The following is a 20,314-nucleotide window of genomic DNA, read 5'->3' as shown; positions in this document are numbered from 1 at the left end:
TAGCTTTTAACGAGGTTCGTATAGTAATTACTAAATTAATCCATCAACAATTTACAATTCTGATATACAATTACCGTAGCGTACAGTTTACTGCAATGAAGTTTTGTGGCTACATTCAGTAGTCACCAGGGCGGGCGGGCGACAGATGGCAGCACGTGTTGGAATACTTCTCATTTGGATGTACTTCAATATTTTTATTTTATTTTAACCTGTACACTATATTGACTTGACAGTTTTATGTTCACGTACAATATGCATTAATATTTTGTGATAGTATTTGGATATTATGTCACTGTTTAACGCTTATAGAATACCACAGGAGAGAGTTTTTGAGAGGGTCGCAGCACCTACTTTCTAGCGCGACTGGTTGCTTTATTTATGCTGGTGATTACTGAATTATTGAAGTTTCATTACTCACTGGGTAGAGTGCTTAGTGGTTAGCCTTTACTCAAGTTAAATGGATAATTTTACTGATTTGAATTGGAAAATGCATAAAACCACGTGAACAGGTGCTAAATTAGTTGAGATTTTAAATTAGCACCAATAATTTCGATTTTAATTTTTAATCATCAACTTTTATCAGTATGTTTGGGAGAACATATAATGAAATTATTAACCAAGTAATTTTGTTTTTGAAATCACAAACACCAAAGCATTTAAGATTAGATAGATTGGCCCGATTATTTTTCTTGAATTTGAAGTAAACATGTAAAATGGTCCACTGTCTTTTTGTTTTGTTTTTTGTAAAATTCGTTAAAAACCAGTGTGTAAATTTGGAAAATATTGTTAAAACACCAAGGTAAAGTATCAGAGATCACTTTATTTTTATTAAATTTTTCAATAGATTATAAATTGTTTAAATAATGTCTGAAAACAACACAAAGCACCTACCGATATGGAGTACTGTAATTAGAATGCGAGTTTTTTGTAACTTGTTCAAGCGTTACTAATTAGTAGTGTTGACTTGAAGTATTTATTCTAGATTCTTCATGAGCCAGTTGTGAAACACTTGCACTGAGATTTGTAATAAAATCTAAGTAAAGATATTTCCAAAACCACAGGGTATTAAGGTCAGGTATTAGATTATTTTAAAATACTATTTGTCATAGAATTGAAACTTAGTGTGTGTAAATAATGACTGACGTTGTGTAATGTATGTGTGACAGGTTGACCTCCTGGGACACAGTGTGTACGGCATCATCCACCCAGAGGACCGCCTTATAATGGAGGAACAACTCTCCTCCATGGGTAAATCTTGTCTTTACTGTGCCTTAAAAAATATAAAATGGTTTTCTTGAAAGTAAATAAACTTGTTGCGTGTAGTGCTGATGATACTTCTAATGATCCTCCCTCATACTTCTAGCTCACACCTTACTGAATGATCCTGCCTCATACTTCTAGCTCACACCTTACTGAATGATCCTACCTCATACTTCTAGCTCACACCTTACTGAATGATCCTACCTCATACTTCTAGCTCACACCTTACTGAATGACCCTACCTCATACTTCTAGCTCACGCCTTACTGAATGATCCTACCTCATACTTCTAGCTCACACCTTACTGAATGATCCTCCCTCATACTTCTAGCTCACACCTTACTGAATGATCCTACCTCATACTTCTAGCTCACACCTTACTGAATGATCCTACCTCATACTTCTAGCTCACACCTTACTGAATGATCCTACCTCATACTTCTAGCTCACACCTTACTGAATGATCCTACCTCATACTTCATACTTCTAGCTCACACCTTACTGAATGATCCTACCTCAGCTACCTTACTGAATAGCTTCTAGCTCACGCCTTACTGAATGATCCTACCTCATACTTCTAGCTCACACCTTACTGAATGATCCTACCTCATACTTCTAGCTCACACCTTACTGAATGAATCCTATCCTACCTTCTAGCTCACACCTTACTGAATGATCCTACCTCATACACCTTACTGAATGATCCTACCTCACACTTCTAGCCCACACCTTACTGAATGATCCTACCTCATACTTCTAGCTCACACCTTACTGAATGATCCTACCTCATACTTCTAGCTCACACCTTACTGAATGATCCTACCTCACACTTCTAACCCACACCTTACTGAATGATCCTCCCTCATACTTCTAGCTCACACCTTACTGAATGATCCTACCTCATACTTCTAGCTCACGCCTTACTGAATGATCCTACCTCATACTTCTAGCTCACACCTTACTGAATGATCCTACCTCATACTTCTAGCTCACACCTTACTGAATGATCCTACCTCATACTTCTAGCTCACACCTTACTGAATGATCCCGCCTCATACTTCTAACCCACACCTCAGTAACAACATAACATTCTACTAATGCCTATTTTTGTTACAGGTAGTTCACGGCGGTCGTTTTTCTGCCGCATGACAGAGAAAGTTGCGTCCAAGGGTGACCCTTGTCGTTATGAGATCATCCATGTAGTAGGCAGCTTCCGACCACTACCTCATCCCACGCCCACAAAACCCACGTCAGCACACACACCTTCGCCCACAACTGTACCCTCCAGGGACTTAGGAGGTTAGTAATGTGCCACTGGGGAATCAAGAGTTTGGCACCCAGTTCTTTGACTGTCAATGCTGATGTACCTTCATATTGGGGTACCTGTACTGGTTCCACAAAGAACTGGAATCTCATTTATGGTTTACTTTTTACCATCCAGATTTTTTTTATATTGACTATTGTTCACAAGTATGTAGCTGTGTACTGTAGCATGCTTTTCTTCTTCCTGAGTGTGAAGTACCGTCGAAAAACATCTCTTGTGATGCATGTTGCAAGGACACCGTTAGAGGTCTTGAACAAAAACAGTTACTCATACACCACTCCCAGAATCCCCTGGCTTTAAAGCATCTTAGCCATGATACTTTATCTATTCGCTGGCAAGCTAATAGAAAAACCTACATAACTGATAGCTGATTTATTTACTTTTTGTTTGGAGGTCGAGCACTTCTGCTGTAAGTTTAATGTCAGTTTCAAGGCACAATAATGCCCTTGGCCACCTTGTGCACCTAAATGGCTTGCAACCTAATATTACATTTACCTGACATCCACCACAGCTGGAGGTGACCGTGACGGGGAAGGAAGCTGATGATCCATATAGGATCCTCCCCATTGTTTATGATGGTCTTGTCCAGAGCTATTTTGGAGTCCAGCATTTTTCGTGCTTCCAAGGGCTCAGCTGGTAAATTGTTCCATAGATCTACCACCCTCTACATGTGATCTCTTGTACAGCATTTGTATTTGACATTTCAACAAAAATGATCCAGGTTTACGTCTTCCATTCCTTTAAAGATTTTTAATGTCTCTGTGAGGTTTATCCTGTCGTGTCTTGTCTGAAGAGTTGACACTTTAAAGGCCCTCATGAATGCCGCCTTCCACCACTCTTAATTCAACCAATGGTTCAGGGTGTGATAACATTTAAAATGAATTGTTTGAGGTGGATTTTAATTCATTTGCTTGAAGCTTCTTAAGAGCCCAACAAGCCATCAGTTTTGATGTTCTGGCACCAGTAAAACATCCTCCATGCCTACTTCTTCTCATGCAAAAAACAACAGAAAGCAGTGGTGAGTAGAGTATACTCCGTAGTACCATGTTGAGCAACACTGGGTTAGTACTTGGATGGGTGGTTGCCTGGCCCTAAGAACACCAGTCCAGATGCTGCTGGCAGACTGGCATAGGGACTCTACTGGAAACCAGTCTCTCCTGGTTTGGCAGCTGTCTTTGGTCAAATTGGTGAGATATCAATTAATTAATTATTATTATTATTTATAAAGTTTGTTCAGTAACATTTACAGCATTAAGTTATTAATTGCTTTAAGTGTATACAGTACTGTACAAGAAAATTTACCATAATATGGTGCAGATTTATCATCGAAAAGAAGGACTTTAACTAATGGCTGGGAGCGTCACCCTTCTTTTACGAAGACAACCTATCTTTGTACAGTTTGCTTTTTGCTAGCCTTTTTTTTAGGAACACAGCCCCTGATATAAATGAGGTTAACCTGTATGATGTGGTCTGTTAGCTTTTGCTGATACCATTTGGGTCTCATCTGTGACCATGACATTGGTTTTTTTTTTTGATGACAAAAGGTTAATCATTACTCCTGAACAATTCTGTATAAATGTGTTGTTACTGAAATTGGTCTATTATTTTTAAACATGTGAATTATATACAGCATGGTATGTGAATACATATATTCCTATAAATTGTGTGTAGATACAAATATGATGGAAGAAGGTTGAGTACAGGAAGATTAAAATGGAAGTAAAGAGATTGGTAACAGAATGCAAGGGAAGTGATGATAAAAATAGGTTAAAAATTGCCACAAGGTTTCAAAGACAACCTTAAGAGCTGTTCTGGAAGGGAACTAACCATAGTGAGAAAACCATGAAAAAAAAAAGGAATTGTTAGTAAATACACAAAGAAGAGAGATAGTGGAGAAAAAAGAGGAAAAGGGAGATGGGGAGAATGTTTTAAACAGTAAATAATACGGGAGGAAGTGAAACTACCGGTAATTGTAAACAAACTCAAGATTGTTAAACATCGGAAGTGGATGGAATCTCCATTAAAACACTGTATTAAGGATAGGGTTGGAATTGTGACCTTTCTCTTCTTTTTTTTTACCACCATCGTTTCCACCACTTGTCAGCTTACTAGCCAGTCAGGCAGTCGATCTGTTCTGTTACACACATCTGTTTTATGTTACACTCTTCATTGTCCAGTGTTAGTACAGGAGGAAACTGGAGTACCGGAGAAAACCTGCGATGTCTGGGAATTGGACCTGGGACGCAGTGGTGAGGGACAAACATACTACCGCTGTACTACCAACATGTAATTGATAACAACCGTGTGCAGGCTTTGTATGACAGGGAAAGGTAATGAATGTAGAAATTATAGATGTCTATGTATGTACTGTGCTGTAGTATATGCATACTTACATAAACACTGAATCTGTCACAAGAACATTTGCCTCGAGTATTTACAGCCATCTGCTCCACAATGTGATGCAGACTACACCTGTCACCCCTTGTGTTTCCTTGACAAATGATGACAACAGTGACCATCACTCCTCAACAGATAGTGGCAGAAAGACCAGCTGTGACTCAGACTTAGAGGATGCAGAGGTAATGCAGGTGGTCCAGAGGTCTGGGACACACATGCTGGTGTGTTTTGTGAGGGTGGTGAAGGATAGACCCATCAATGAGCTCTCCCTAGTGGAGTCCACACAGGACGAATACATCACACGTCACACAATGGATGGCAAGATCCTCTACACTGACCACAGGTTAGTGTCGACTCACACACCACAGAACTTAGGTCCATGTCTCAAATCTATCTATGTAGCCATTATATTTACCTCTCTGCCTCTTCCACATTTGTGTAGGATGGAACAAAGAACACAGAAACCTCAAGAAAGGGGAGCAACAGTAAGGGGAGAGGGATACAAGACAAGCACAGCAAAAAGTTGGAACATTATAACCTCGGCTTGTTTTTTTATATACATTATACTATATTTGGGTTATGTGTATCATATAAAGTGTGCGGTACAGTATAATTTTAGGTGAAGTTTATTGAAAACTTTTGTTGTTGTGGCACTTTACTATTACGTGGAGTAACTGTAATAATATAACGTGAACCATATTGTGTATCATTTAACTTATGATTATGAGAATGTCATTTGCTACTTCAAACACTTTTACAAGTACAGTACTGTGTTATGAAAAGTGGACTGTCTTATCATGATTAATTTACATTTCCTTTGAACAGTTTTTATATTATTACATTCCAGAATATCAGTTGTGATTTGGGCAGACATGTGTTTCTTTGTGGTAATTTTTCTCCCTTCACTTTGCAGAATATCTTTTGTGACGGGATTAATGCCAGGTGAGGTAATGGGTACATCAGCTTTCCAATACATGCACCCTGAGGACATGATGTGGTCTATTGTGGCCCATAAACTTAGTGAGTATTGTATTGTACTGTACAGCCTGTGTTCTTCCCTTCGCCATGTGAATGTTCAATGTCTAAGTTTAATATGCTGTGTCACCCTGCTCGTATGATTCTCTTCCATTCATTTTTTGGTGTAATAAGATGAATATCATGTACTAATTTTGATAAACAATACCTGAAAATTTATATTGTATTATAGTATAGTATAGCAGTAACCATCATTTAATAAGTATTTGGATTCATTTCATAATCATCTGGCAGAATCTTTTAGGCTTTTGGGATTGTTTCATACATAAGAAAGTACATTACCGGGCAAGTTATTTTGGATGATTTTTGCTGTTATGGTTGTAAGGCTTTATTATTATTATTTTTTTTTTCTTCATTTTTTTATAATGTTTTTTTATTGGAAGGGTACGGGATTTGGGCAAGTAGCCTAGCATCGATTGGAGATTTTCTGCATGACCATAAACAGTGTGTGATGATAAATGGTACAAAATAGTCATGTGTACTTGTGACAAGTGGGGTACTACAGGGCAGTGTATTGAGCCCATTGTTGTTTGTTTGCTTCATAAATGATATGCCAGAAGCTATACTCTTCTCCATACAAATGTTTGCAGATGATGCCAAGTTATTTAGTGAAATTAAGAACTAAACAGACTGTGAAGAGCTACAGAAGGATCTTTGTGAGGTTCAAGAATGGTCGAAGAAATGGCTAAGATTCAATGTCACAAAGTGCATCTGGGTCACACCAACAGTAAGGAGGCGTATCACATGTCCCAACAGGACAAAGAAACTGCATTAATTGAGACAGAATGTGAAAAGGACCTGGGTGTGTATGTCGACAATGAACTTAAGTTCTCGGGCCATTGTGAGAACGTGAATCAGGTAACGAAATTAGTAGGTCTTATAAGAATATCGTTAAGATATCTGGATGGTCCGTCACTTGTTACGATCTTCAAGATTGAGGTGCTTCCCCATCTCGAGTACTGTACTGTCACCCCATCTGGTCCCCAAGGAATGCTAGGGACTGTCAATTGATTGAAAATGTCCAAAGGAAGGCCACCAGACTGTCATCTGCTCTATGGAACCTCAGTTACCCAGAGAGATTAGAATGCCTGCAACTACCTAGCTTATACTACAGACAGGCATGGGGTGACCTAATCAAAGTGTATAAACATCTCGGGGGGGGCAATACTCGGTCGAATGTATATAACTGGAGCTGGTGGACGTCTGCTCCACAAGGGATTGCAGCTCAAGGTTGAAGAAGCTACAAGTCCAGAAAACTGTAAGGTCAAACTTTTTTGGAATGAAAATTGTGAACTTTTGGAACAATCTGCTGGAGAGCGTTGTGACTGCATCTAGTGGGAATTCATTCAAGACCAGACTTGATCAATACTGGAGCAGGTTCCGATATAATCAGGAGCCAGTGCCTGCTCAGTACTTGCCAAGAGTGCATAACAGAGACATGACCAACCGCCCAAGCAGCTAACGAGCCGATCTGTGGTGAAGAGGATAAAAGTAAAAATAATCTTATTATTATATTCACCTGTATTACTATTTGTGCTCATATTATGCAATCATGGGCATAACAAATTTATTTATTTTTTACTTTCTTCGGTTCAGTATATAATGCACAATTCCTTTAGCACTGTGAGATTGTGAGATGGAGTATCATCGTACGATATGTTTTCCCATGTGTGGTGGTGGGGGTTTGCCTGTGGCAGCGCCGGGTTGCCATTCACTGTCTGACACTGCAAGAGTAAAGTCTCCAAAGAACCTGGTCTATTATTCAAACCTCTCACATGGCGCAGTGAGTAGGATGCCAGGGCCCGACACGCCATAACAGCCCTGACGAGGGGCCAACGTGTCCACGATTCTCGATGCCCTTAAGGGGATGCCAGGGCATCTATGCACTGGCGGGGAACACCAAGCGCGCTCAGCAGCAAACCATGAGTGCATTGAAGGCTCAGATGGCATCTCTGGCTACTGGGGAACACAGTCATGCCCCTAAGCTGGCCATGAAGTCCTCAGCAGCGGTCGCTCCAGAGAAGTGTGAGGCAGAAATGCCAGCCCTTATCTTGCTGGCTCTAAGGTCTTGCCTAGCATAGATAACCACACCCCTCTCGCAAGTTTCTTGGGAAAGGTTCAGAAATGAGTCATATCCGTCAATACTGAACTCACATTCCTCCAGTTCGATTCTCCTGTTTTTGTACAACAGTTCTACAACACTTACTATATTGGGTTGATGTACCTTCACTAGTGTTTCAAACTCCACTCTCGTCAAGGAACAGGTCAGCATTAGTGTACAGTACATGACTTTCAAGCTGGCAATTGTTCTCGGTAATGTCTCTGGTCTTGGTATTCACTCTGGCCCCCCCCTCCATTCTCTGCAGCTGCTTCGTTTAATATCTGTATATCCTTTGTGTTTAGTGGAGTATGGTCAGAGATGACATTGTTTACATGGTGCTCGCCTCCTCCTAGATGGCAGGTAGAGTGGATAGGGAGTGTCCCTTGGTTCTGAACTGGTGCCCTTGCCTCCACTACCTTCCCCTTGTATATAGCCCATGTACACTCGCATCAAAAAGTATCGGTGCAGGGTGAGATCGACGACTTCCGAAATGATACGTATACACTGTGATATGTCAGGAAGGTTGGTAAGTGTATCCTCATAACCCCCCCCACTAGGTGTTGCCATATGGCTGACAATCAGTGTGTTTGTTTCCTTTTTTCGGATTGTTGCTTTGTGTCGACTGAATGATGAGCGAGGGTTCGGTCTCGGTGAACGTAGGTATAAAACAGAGGCAATATGAAGCAGTAGAGATCTACACATGCCAGACAACATGGAAACCTCAGAGGGAACACGAAGAGCTATTATTGCCTTTCATAACGAAGGGTTCGGCGTCACAGATATTAGCCGGCGGGTTGGTGTTCACAGGAACACCGCTGCATGATGGATTCGGCGATACCTTGAAACTGGTGCTACAGACGACAGGTCTCGGAGCGGCCGTCCACGCTGCACCACCCCTCAGGACGACCAGGTTGAGTGGTTTATTTGGTAGCATAAATTAATGTGGCAATATTCACAAATATCACAAATAATTTTGTTAACAGGGAGCTCCTCATATTTCATACTGTCTATTTATCACTTCCCGATCTTATTTATAACGGTTTGTTTCACTTGACCAGGGCTGCCAACATACGGCTGGAACAACTAGCCTTTCCCAATACCTATCGTCACTGGTATCAATTGTTCACACTACAGTATGCACCGATACTTTTTGTTGCGAGTGTACGTCCGTCCCCATTCCTCATTGACACCTCCCGCCTCTGCTTCAAGGACTCCAGGAGTTTTTGTGCTGTTCCCTCCGCATTACCGTGCGATCTGGGTTTATGAATATACCCCAAAATGTATCTCTCCTTGCTAAGTTTTTTGCATGCTTAATAACTTCCAATTTCTTACTCTCACTCACTAGTGTAGTGTGATCCTGAGAGGGCGGGGCTTGTCCTCCTGTTTTTGTCCTAGCCTCCTTACTTTTACTTTTATCCTCTTCACCACTGATCGGCTCGTTAGCTGCTTGGGCGATCGGTCACGTCTCTGTCACACACTGTTGGCAAGTACTAGTCATGTACTGGCTCTCTGTTATGCACTGTTGGCAGGTACTGGGCATGCACTGGCTCCTGAATGTACCTGAACCTGCTCCAGTGTTGGTCAAGTCTGGTCTTGAAAGAACATACACTCGGTGCTGTCACAACACTTTCTGGCAGATTGTTCCAAGAGTTCACAACTCTCACTCCGAAAAGTTTGCCCTCACAGTTTTCTGGACTTGCGCCTTCTTCAATCTTGAGCTGTGACCCCTTGTGGGAGCTCATAAATTCAAAGCCTCATCACAAATATTCTGAAATTTCAGCTTGTGCATTTTTCTAGTTTCAGCTTCCTTTGACTGGCTCTCAGGAACCTATTACAATTTACACTACACACAAAGATAGATGAAGCCTTCAACATACAGTATACTTAATTCATCTTGAATGCTTCATCTCATGGTAGGTATATCGGACTAATGGCTACTCATACAGGTTACATCGTAACTTTAGATTTACATTACAGATAGCATAATATGAATAAGTGTGGGTGAAAATAATAGCTGTGCAATTGTGAACATGAAACTGGTGTGTTCATGCACAGTATACTTGCTTCTTAATGATGCTATTAAGTTATGGGGGATATTTCTCTGGAGAGTTTGTGTGTGCAGCTACTAATGTTAGGCCCATGGATGATGTAGTAATATAATTGGGTGCACGTATACTGTAGAGGTGTAAACTGTCTGGTCGCCTCAAGTGATCTGGTATGTTCTGCAGCATTTTTTCATGGCACACCACTGCCCATTTCCCATAATTATATATATACAGTATAAGAATTTAACTGTTAACATTTAGTTTTGTTACTCCATGACTTACAGATTTAGAATGAACAATTTAATAAAAAGTCTTCTATCATCATTCATTTATACAAGATTTTCAGTAATACTTAATAATTTTCATTACATTTACCGGTAAGGCAAATATGATTGTTGTTGTGGTCATTGTAAGAGTATTGTGATTCTTTAGTTTTGTTGAAAGTAAATGAGCCCCATTCCTAATAGTCCCCAACATAATCTAACCCATTACAAAATGCAAGAGGGTGCATTAAGGTCATGCCCACAGTAAGGAGGCTTACCAGATGTCCAAATGTGATGAGGAAGTGCCAGTGACCGAAACCAAATGTGAAAAGAATCTGGGTTTGTAGGTTGAAGTTCTCAGATCATTGTGAGAAGAATGCAAATCATGCAAATAAGTCACTAGGGTTTTTACGAAGATTGTACACACACCTAGATGATTTGTCCCTCGTAAGGCTTCAAAAGTGTGGTGCTCCCCTACTTGGAGTATTGTACTGTACTGACATTTTGTCTTGTCCCTGAGATATGATAAAGAATTGCCAGATGATTGAGAATGTCCAAAAGAGGACCACTAAGCTGGTGCCTGCACTTCAACACCCCTCATACCAAGAGAAATCTGAATTCCTTCAGTTGCCAAGTACAGAATAGTGTCAGTTTTTTTAGTTTTTTTTATCAAGAGATGTGAACTTGTGGAATAACCTTACAGAATTTAAGACCAGACTTGACCAACACTGGCACTTGTTTAGATACATTCTAGAAAATCTAGAGCCAGTGCATGCCCAGTACTTGTCAATAATGCCCAACAGAGAAATGATAGACTGCCTGATCGGGTACAGATCCCTCCATTGGTGAAGAGGTTAAAGTAAAGTCTAGTACTGTATTGGGATCCATCAGTATTATAACCCATCAGAATAAGATTTTTTGGACTGGGGCCCATTAAGACTGGGCCCTAATCCTGATGGTTGGTGTTGGTAAAGCTAGGGTGGGGCCAGTTAGGACTGGGGCTCATTTATCCAGTCACCTTTAATTTCACAGGACATAAGTTAACTCCACTACCAGTAAACAATACTCAGCATTGTCTTACACAGTGCTTTGTCGGCAGTGTTCACAAGCAGTCAAGGACAAGGTGTGGTATCCTACAGGCTGAGGTGTAAGGATGGTACCCATGTCACCCTCAGGTCACGTGGGTATATTGAAATGAACAAACAGACTGGACAAGTGGACACTTTTGTTTGTATCAACACAGTGGTCAGGTAAGGTTACTGTTTCACTGCAGCAGTAGGTTGTTTGTAATGGTTACCCGGAAAGGAGGATTGTGCTCATTGGGTTTTTATTCTCACCAGGGAAGTCTTTAAAGGTTTAAATACATTTGGCTTCTTTATCAGGATATCTGATAGTTGTGCCCCCGTTAGTGAGTGTTGGGAATGTTACATTGTTAAATATGGTAGTCGACCCCCATTTTTATATCAGAATTGTAATAAAATTTGGCAGAGCTGTTGTTTGTAGACTGAAGAAATACATGTGATTTTATTTCTCATTTACATAATTTTTTGTAGAAAAACATTGTGTAGTGAACATTGGATTAAGTATGTAATTTTGACTGTCCTTTTTACCATAAATAACTCATATTATCTTGTATTCACAGGCAAAGAAGATTTAACCCTCTGATTGTTCAGGGTTCCCATAGTTAAATAAAATTGTCTGGTATTAGCCAGTCATTCAGCTTTCATAGAGTTAATAACTTGACTCAGTAGAAAGTAATAATTTGAAGTTGCATAGTTTGAATTTTCAAATAATGATTGATTATTCATAAATTTTCAGTGTTAAAGAAGCAAAGGGTGAAATCAGAAATCAGAGACAAAAACTCCTTCCGCTGATCATCAACAAGCAAGGCAAAGATCACCTCTCATCACTCGCAGCCTTGGTAAGTTGTTCTCACTCAGTCTCTATCACTTATATAGTGGGGTATGCTATAACGAACGGATCCTACTACGAATATTCCTATAACGAACGGTTTTACCTATAAAATTGAGAATGCTATAACGAACGAAACTCCTACAACGAACATTATTTAATTATTTTTTTTTGCTAATTTATTGTTTTTTTATTACAAGTATTAATGATATTCTTTATTTCAGGGGTTTAGATGCATATTTATGCACTTTTTTACAATTTTATATTATATTTTTCAGTGTTAAGTGGTTGTATTTGGGGGCCTGGAACGGATTAATCCTATAACGAACGAATGCTATAACGAACAAGGTTCTAGAACCAATTAGATTCGTTATAGCATACCCCACTGTACATGTTTTATCAGTCAACCGTTTGGCATTTTTCTGTTGAATATACAGTACATTCTAATGTCCTTATTAACAATATCTGTTTTTTCTCATGCTTGCTTTCTGTGGTGCCTTTCCCCAACCTATCATGGTTTCCCTCCACCTGTCAGTCTGTCTCATCTTTTTATAAATTTTCCTGCCCACAGGTGGTGCATATTCCCAGTTTGAGGGCTTCACCTAAGAGGTGTAGGGGGATGACCTTAATTCGTATGTGTGTAAAAATCACATGTTTCATAAGAGTGCTCTACTACATATTACTAGTACTGTACTATACATGTGTTAAGTAAAATTAAGAAGACCTATGGCTTTTATTTATAAAAGCTAGATTAGTTTTTTATTTAAAATAGTGAAATATGTACTATGGTATTATTGCTTACATTGGACACTAGCAATCCTGGTAGGCAGCAGCTAGATCCCACCAATTGTTGTAGTTGCAGTGACAGTGATTAGTTTACACAATTTTTCCAGAGAATTCATAAATGTTAGAATTCATCGGAATTTACCATAATGAGCCATATGAAAAACAGAGAATAAAATTTACAGTGAAAGAGCACAAAAATATAGCAGCTTTTCTTATACGGTGAATGTGCTCTTCTGAAATCTGAGAGCATACTGAACTTTGCACAATGTGAAGGGAAAAAGCAGAGTCTGCACAATATCTCGAGTACATTTTATACATCAAGGTTGCAAGGCTATGCACACCTACTCAAGTGTGACCTGACATCTGATATAACTCTTAACATTATGATTTACAATCTGAAGTATTTTTTCCTAGCCTTGAATATTTTATAAACATTTATGCAAAGCACTCTGCTTTTATGAGGCCTAACATTTTATTTTTAATAATTGAGTAATTTTTTTTTAAGATGTGAATAACCGTTGTTTCATGTTGTTTATGATACTGGTTAAAAATTGACCATGATTGATTGAAACAATCTTGTTATCTGTCAGTGTCACTGATGCAAACTTCATTTTCTTAATGGCATTTTCTGCTTCTAAGATTTTTTTACCCTTGCGTTCCTTCATTGCTTCTAAAATCGTATGCTGCGACGAATTAACTTGTCTATAGTAATATCCCTTTTCTGTAAGGACTCAGAAAGAAGAGATAATTCAAATAATACATCGTACATAAGTGCCAGATCAAGGAGAAACTGTTTTGATGAAATGCGTTTATGAAGCCCCCTGAAGGTACACTGGTCAACTTTTGATCAATTTTTATCAGTGCCACTGCCAACATGCTCAAAATGATAACACAGATATGCAAAGTCATTCCAAACTGCTGAGACAGTTCTGAAGGAGCTTGAAACCCATCTAGTTCCTAACACTCTTCCAATATTTTTCTTCTGTTGAGCAAGCTTCGCTGCACACTGTTGAATTTCTCTTTGGTTCTTAGGAGATTGACTGTATAAAGAGTAGAGTTTATCCATAAATGAACGAAAATGATTAACACCATGTACTTCAGAAATTGTATCTGCGACTGACAATTCCAAGAGATGATTTAAGCAATGCCATACTATAATATTAGGGTACTTCTACAACAGTCGTTGAGCCACACCAGAGTTTTTCCCCAACATTACACTGGCACCATCACTGGTAAAAGCAATAAGATTGTCCTGAAGATAATCATGATCAAACCCATGCTCAGCAAGACAAGTAAGTAAGTGTTCGCTTATTGTTTTTGCTGTTGTATCAGGTAATTCTAGCAAATCCAGGGAAATAAAATGTGGATCATCCGACTTGTTCGTTTCACATTTCAAATAGACTATCAAAGTAGTTTTGCTACTATGAGTGGTGGACTCGTCTATTAGAATGGTTATTTTTCCTTTTATTTCAAGGATGTGTTTGCTGACTCTTGATCTCATTTCTTGTGCAATATGGTCAATTATATTTGTAGCACTAATTCGTGAACGCATTCCTTGTGGAATGTCTGTTCCATTTAATTCTTGCAATTGCAACAAATCAAAATAGTCAGTATATGGTTTATCATATTTGGCTATATAATATGCAGTTCTAAATATTTTGCAGGTAACCTCTACTTCAGATTTATTTAAATGGTACACGATAGTTTCAACTTGTTTCCTTGCACTCTGGAGAATTTTAACAGCACTGATGTGTGACTGCGACTTTGAATGAAGCAAAAATTTTTTTCTCAAGGATGATAGTTGGACTGATCTTGTGCTGCCATTGAAAGAAACTGAAACTGAACACCACTCTTTGGAAACACTAGCACCCTGTGATTTAAATGGGCCTAGATTTGTCACACTAGAGCATGCTGCACATCCGATTTTTCCGGAATCACTTCTTATCTTCCCACATCTCAGCAGTCCAAATTTCAGGCCATGCAGACTTAATTATATGTTGTCCTGGCAGTGTTACTTCACTGGAATATGACACACCGCTAAAAGTAGTAGCTTGTGTTATTACTTTTCCTCACTCAATATCACTTGTGGAATCACTTGCACAAGTTGCACTTTCTTCTGTGTGTTCTATTAATTTTTTTTTTTTTGTGCATGGATGCTTGTTTACGTTTTTCACTCATTTTTGAGGGTACAACGTTTGATTAAATAAAGATTTTTGGAAATTTTGGGTAAACCACCAAAGCCTACATCACTCGCATTGAGCTTCGGTTCTCAGAACGCCACTATGTAATTTCACCAGTTCTGTTAACATATACAATGGTACAATAATAGTCTTCTAGACTTCCACCAGTGTCAAGACAAGTGCGTGCATTTTCTAGGTGACTTGGTGAGCAACTAAACTGGCATTCCTACTCAGCACTGCAGGTCTACAGCAGTGTCAGCACATTGCGCTGAGCAATGCTGAGTATGCCAGATTTTTTGGAATGCACATTATTTTAAATACTGTATTTACAAATATTTCTGCTGCTTATTAAGAGAATATATTATAAAAAAAGAATTAGAATAAATTAACACAAAAATATATAACAGACAAACTAAAATAAGACAACCTATTTTTAATTTTTTACCAGATTTAAGGTATTTGGCAACCAAGAACACTAATGTCCAAGTGAGGGGAGCGGCCGCCGGCCTGTAAGAAATGGGAAGAAGGGGCTATTATTTTTGTGAGTTTTTAATAATTAAGTAATGCGACGATGCCGCAAAATCACAATGCCTCAAAGTTTATAGGCTAGCATTACCTCAGTTGAAGCAAAAAGAATTGAAAAAGTTAATGATTCTTTCTTATATTTCTTTTAGGGGTGGAAATAAAAAATTTCATTTCATTAGAAAATTTTACGTTTAGATTTATTTGAAATAGTGAGGGAACGCCGTTCCCCTTCCCAAACAAAGTAAGGGAACACCGTTCCCACGCGTTCCCACAGCTCTACACCACTGGCTTCCGGCTTATTCACCCTTGAGCTGTGACCCCTTGTAGGGCGAGTGTCCGCTATCTCCAGGTAAGGGCACTCAACTGAGTAGTGCCCTTTGAGAAGCTTGTACACCTCAATTAGGTCTCCCCTTGCCCATCTGTAGTATAAGCTAGGTAATTTCAGGTGCTCTAATCTCTCAGGGTAGCTGAGGTGCCACAGTGCAGGCACTAGTCTGGTGGCCCTCCTTTGGATATTTTCAATCGACTGACAGTCCCTAGCATATCTGGGGGACCAGACGGGATATCGGTGGTGTCAATTTTGTTCTAATCCCCGCATAATACTAGCTTGGCACATGGGTACCTAACTAAGGTGGTGAGTGTCTCTTGTGGGTGAGTGTGGTATGCCACACAGTATATGATATAAGCAGTGTGGGGCCCGTGGCATGACCCGTACCCATAATGCCTCCACATCAGCTGGGACTTGAACCTGCAGGCGTGACAGGTGTGTAGTTCATCTTGACAGAAAAGGGCAATGCCCCCTTGACGTCCATGTGAACAGAGGTAATGAAAGAGTTGATATCCCTTAATATGGTACGTTTCAGATCATATCACATTCTTGGAACTTCATTGTAATGATACGGTCTGTCAGGAGTAGGTTTCTCTGGTTTTCTAGTGGAGGTTATGGTCCTACTGGGCTTTTGTTTATGACGTCCTTGTCTATGGCTGCGAGCATGGAATTTGTTCAGGGACTTCAGTCGCGCCATAACACTGCCATCGGGATAACTGTTCCCATGCTTTAGAACAGCGGTTCCCAACCTCAGGTCACGATCCATATCAGGGTCGCGGGGTGTCCTCAGTAGGGTCGAGAGGGGCCTTCAGACAATTAAAAAAAATATAGTACTTATCATAGTCAAACAAATTTTTGCTTAACATTCAAGCTATGTAATATATTATATGCCTGAGGGTCACGACACTGTATTGTTGGGAAATTTAGGGTCGCAGCCAAAAAAGGTTGGGAACCACTGCTTTAGAAGGTACAGGGAGCGTCTGGAATAAGTAATTGATGGGCATCTGTTGATATCTGTTGTTGTGGACAGATGGAAGTGTTTGTCCACAGTGGCCATAAACTCACTGGCAGTGCTTTGAGGGCCACTGACATTGGTAGACATCTGTTAATATTTGTCTAGTCATAAACACCGCGAATCCTTGTCTCCGGCACTTAAGGGTCGCCGACACAGTACCCACGGTATATGTGAACACCGTGTGTATGTGCCACTCGGTGAGCTGTACTGCATGGCTGACTCACCCGCCTCCCCCCTTCCCATGTGACGTCACGGCACACACGTCTCGGTCAACTGGTTGATTGCCTGGCTAAACTGTGGTGTCACTTGGATGATGGTTTGAGTGTGGAAGGAGCCATTTTTTGTATGTAAATTATGTGCTATTGTATGTTATGATTTCCTATGTATCAGTTTTATTGTTTATCACAGCAATTTTTTTAAAAAGCGGTTAGCGCTTCAGGTGTCAGAGACACGAATAAATGACTTCAGTTGGATTAAATTGGAAATTATACCAAAGGGGACAAAGTTGGGATACCTGGAAGATTCAGATACTGTAGTTGGAATTTAAATTAAATGAATTGCACTGTAAATTAAATAAAATCTACAACATTGGATTTACCGTAATAATGGAGACATTCTGCATACAGTGACTGGCCTGACATGATTGGGGAAGGTTGTTGGGTGTTACTGGGTTAGCAGGGCAGGAACCAAATTTTACCAAGGAGTGCTGAATATTAATTTTGTTGCCCTAGATACTCTGTTGTGCAATATATAGTACTTTATACCCAAAATATTAGGGTGCTACAGCACCCTCCCTTCCCACGTCCATGTACTGGGTGGAGTGAGCCAGCACACACCCGACCACAGCAATAACAAACACCAGACTGACCAAGAGTTAATTGCAGTGCGATAAGTGTTACCCACGTGGCCAAATATGCCGAGATTTTCCCAGATAATTTTTTATAACCCGGCATTTCCCGAGTCAGTTTTTATTAAATTTTGAGACCATATACATGCCGAATTATATGAAATTCCGAGATGCGAGATTTCAAATGGAGAGTTATCAAGAGTTTACTGTAATGTATAGTGTTTTCTTGTCTCAATACTGTACTTTTATGTAAGACTGGTTACCTCCCTTCCTTTTGCAGATACAGAATTTGTATATAAAGGTACTCCTCGACTTACGACCTACTCGACTTAAGACCACCTGGACATATGACCGCCGCAGTCGTATAAAATATTTTTCAAATTACATATTTTCAAGTCCCAACTTTAGTGATCGCGCTGTGTACTGACAAAATTTACGTTTGTAATTCCCTTTAAAGTGGTTGGCAAGCGTAAAGGTGAGAGTTCTCGTGGTGCTGAGAAGAAAAAGAGACACCCATTTTAGATTTTCTATGTATTATTTTCGCATTTTCGACTTCGGACCAATTCGACTTACGACCTGGTCGTCAGTCCCTAACCCCGTTGTAAGTCGAGGACTGATTGTACGTACCTGTACTGTAGTTTACTGTGTGTCTATGTACTGTATGTGCTGAAAATAATTTACTAGTATACCTTATGTACACTGTACTTAAATTGGCCAAGTGCTTCTGGTGGATTAGCAGTTCATCTTTCATAGCATACTTCTGATTACCTTGATAATTACTGTATTATTATTATTATTATTATTATTATTATTATTATTATTATTATTATTATTATTATTATTATTATTATTATTATTATTATTATTATTATTATTATTATTTTTACACAGATGCCGCCAGAACTGAGAGATGGGATGAAGCAGACCATAAGTTCAGAGAACTTCAGAAAAATTATTGCAAGTATTGATCCTCATTTAGACAAGGAGCTGTCCCAGAACCCAGTAGCACCTCAGGAAGATTCGTCTCCCCAAATGCCGACCCCAGCAGGAATGACTAACTCTTTGTGTACCCAGAAAAAGACAAGTACAAAACATGGCCATTTCTCAGGTCATGTCAGGAAAGATTATTCTGATACTGGGTGTTCACCACAGAGTACAGTGCAAGAACCAAAAACTATTATAGTGGATAATCCATGCATAGAGGCAACAAGGAAACGAGGTTCAGAGGAGGACCTTTGTAATGTACCATCCAAAAAAATGGGTGTAATGCCAGTGTTGGCCCAAACAGAACAAAAGTCATCTTACAAACCACCAAATAATAGTCTTGAGGTACAACACAAAACAAATTTGGTTAATTCAGGATCACATTTGTCTAAATCACCATTGCATGACCAAAGGCAGATCGGTTTCCTCAATAATTCCTCACAAAATAGTATTATTGATGATCATTCACCAGCAGGAGACAACCTCACAAGAGTAATTGGTAGTTTGTTTATGATGGATAACAAAAAACAGCTTGAAAATGTCTCTACCAGTGAATCAAGTTTCAGTAATCAGATAGGGTACAGTAGTGAATACTCAACAGGTACTTACCACCAGATGAGTGATTTTACCCCTGCACATGAAGACAGTTATCAGCCAACCAGAACCAATGTTATTTCCTGTGCAATTAACAACTCCTTTGAATGTGATAATTCTGGCAGTGTAAAACAAAATGGCCGTCAAAAGTACAGAAATGATGTTATGGCATCTAAATGTAATTTCCAAAGTGATTGCCTCTCAAGTAAAAAATTGCATTCTGTTCAGCATCAGAATAGAGGACAAACAGAAACTTCTAACCATGACTCACAAATGTTTCCTCAAAACCAGGTTTATTCTCAGCAAGAAGTTTCCACCAAGCAGGTCAGTCAGTACCAAGATGGTGGTTGTTTGTCGTATGGTCAGCAATTTATACCTCCTCAGACAAATATTAGTTCACACCAGGGATGCCAGTTGAGCCTTCCATCATCATCAGATCTTAACTTCAAGGTACAGACACATCTACAGCAAGAACACCATCATCCCCTGCAACAAAGACACCAGTGCCAAGAACAGCACATCCAGCAAGAAAAACACCAGGGAGATCATTATCATCAGCAACTAAAACTACAACAGTGCCAAGAACATCATCATCATCATCATCTACAACAGTGCCAAGAACATCATCATCATCTACAACAATGCCAAGAACAGCAGCAGCATCATCATCCTCGTTACAACTACCACCACCAGCTACAACAACAACAACAACAACAACA

The 20,314-nt window shown here is 39.5% G+C and overlaps 1 protein-coding gene across 1 annotated transcript in view; it reads left to right on the top strand.

The window, feature by feature from the left end:
• The window catches only part of LOC121859169, a 42,363-nt gene that overhangs the window by 10,981 nt on the left and 11,068 nt on the right, over nucleotides 1–20,314 (top strand). The window contains exons 4-11 of the mRNA XM_042355919.1: nucleotides 1,167–1,248; nucleotides 2,377–2,559; nucleotides 4,762–4,870; nucleotides 5,001–5,324; nucleotides 5,895–6,001; nucleotides 11,525–11,675; nucleotides 12,244–12,346; nucleotides 18,909–20,240. Of these exons, the coding sequence (XP_042211853.1) occupies nucleotides 1,167–1,248; nucleotides 2,377–2,559; nucleotides 4,762–4,870; nucleotides 5,001–5,324; nucleotides 5,895–6,001; nucleotides 11,525–11,675; nucleotides 12,244–12,346; nucleotides 18,909–20,240 (2,391 nt within the window). The remainder of the gene's footprint in view (nucleotides 1–1,166; nucleotides 1,249–2,376; nucleotides 2,560–4,761; nucleotides 4,871–5,000; nucleotides 5,325–5,894; nucleotides 6,002–11,524; nucleotides 11,676–12,243; nucleotides 12,347–18,908; nucleotides 20,241–20,314) is intronic.

The sequence above is a fragment of the Homarus americanus genome, unplaced genomic scaffold (genome assembly GCF_018991925.1).
Source record: "Homarus americanus isolate GMGI-L3 unplaced genomic scaffold, GMGI_Hamer_2.0 scaffold50924, whole genome shotgun sequence".
Lineage (NCBI taxonomy): Eukaryota > Metazoa > Arthropoda > Malacostraca > Decapoda > Nephropidae > Homarus > Homarus americanus.
Note: the sequence above shows the minus strand (reverse complement) of the source record. Positions and strands in the feature narration are given on the sequence as shown.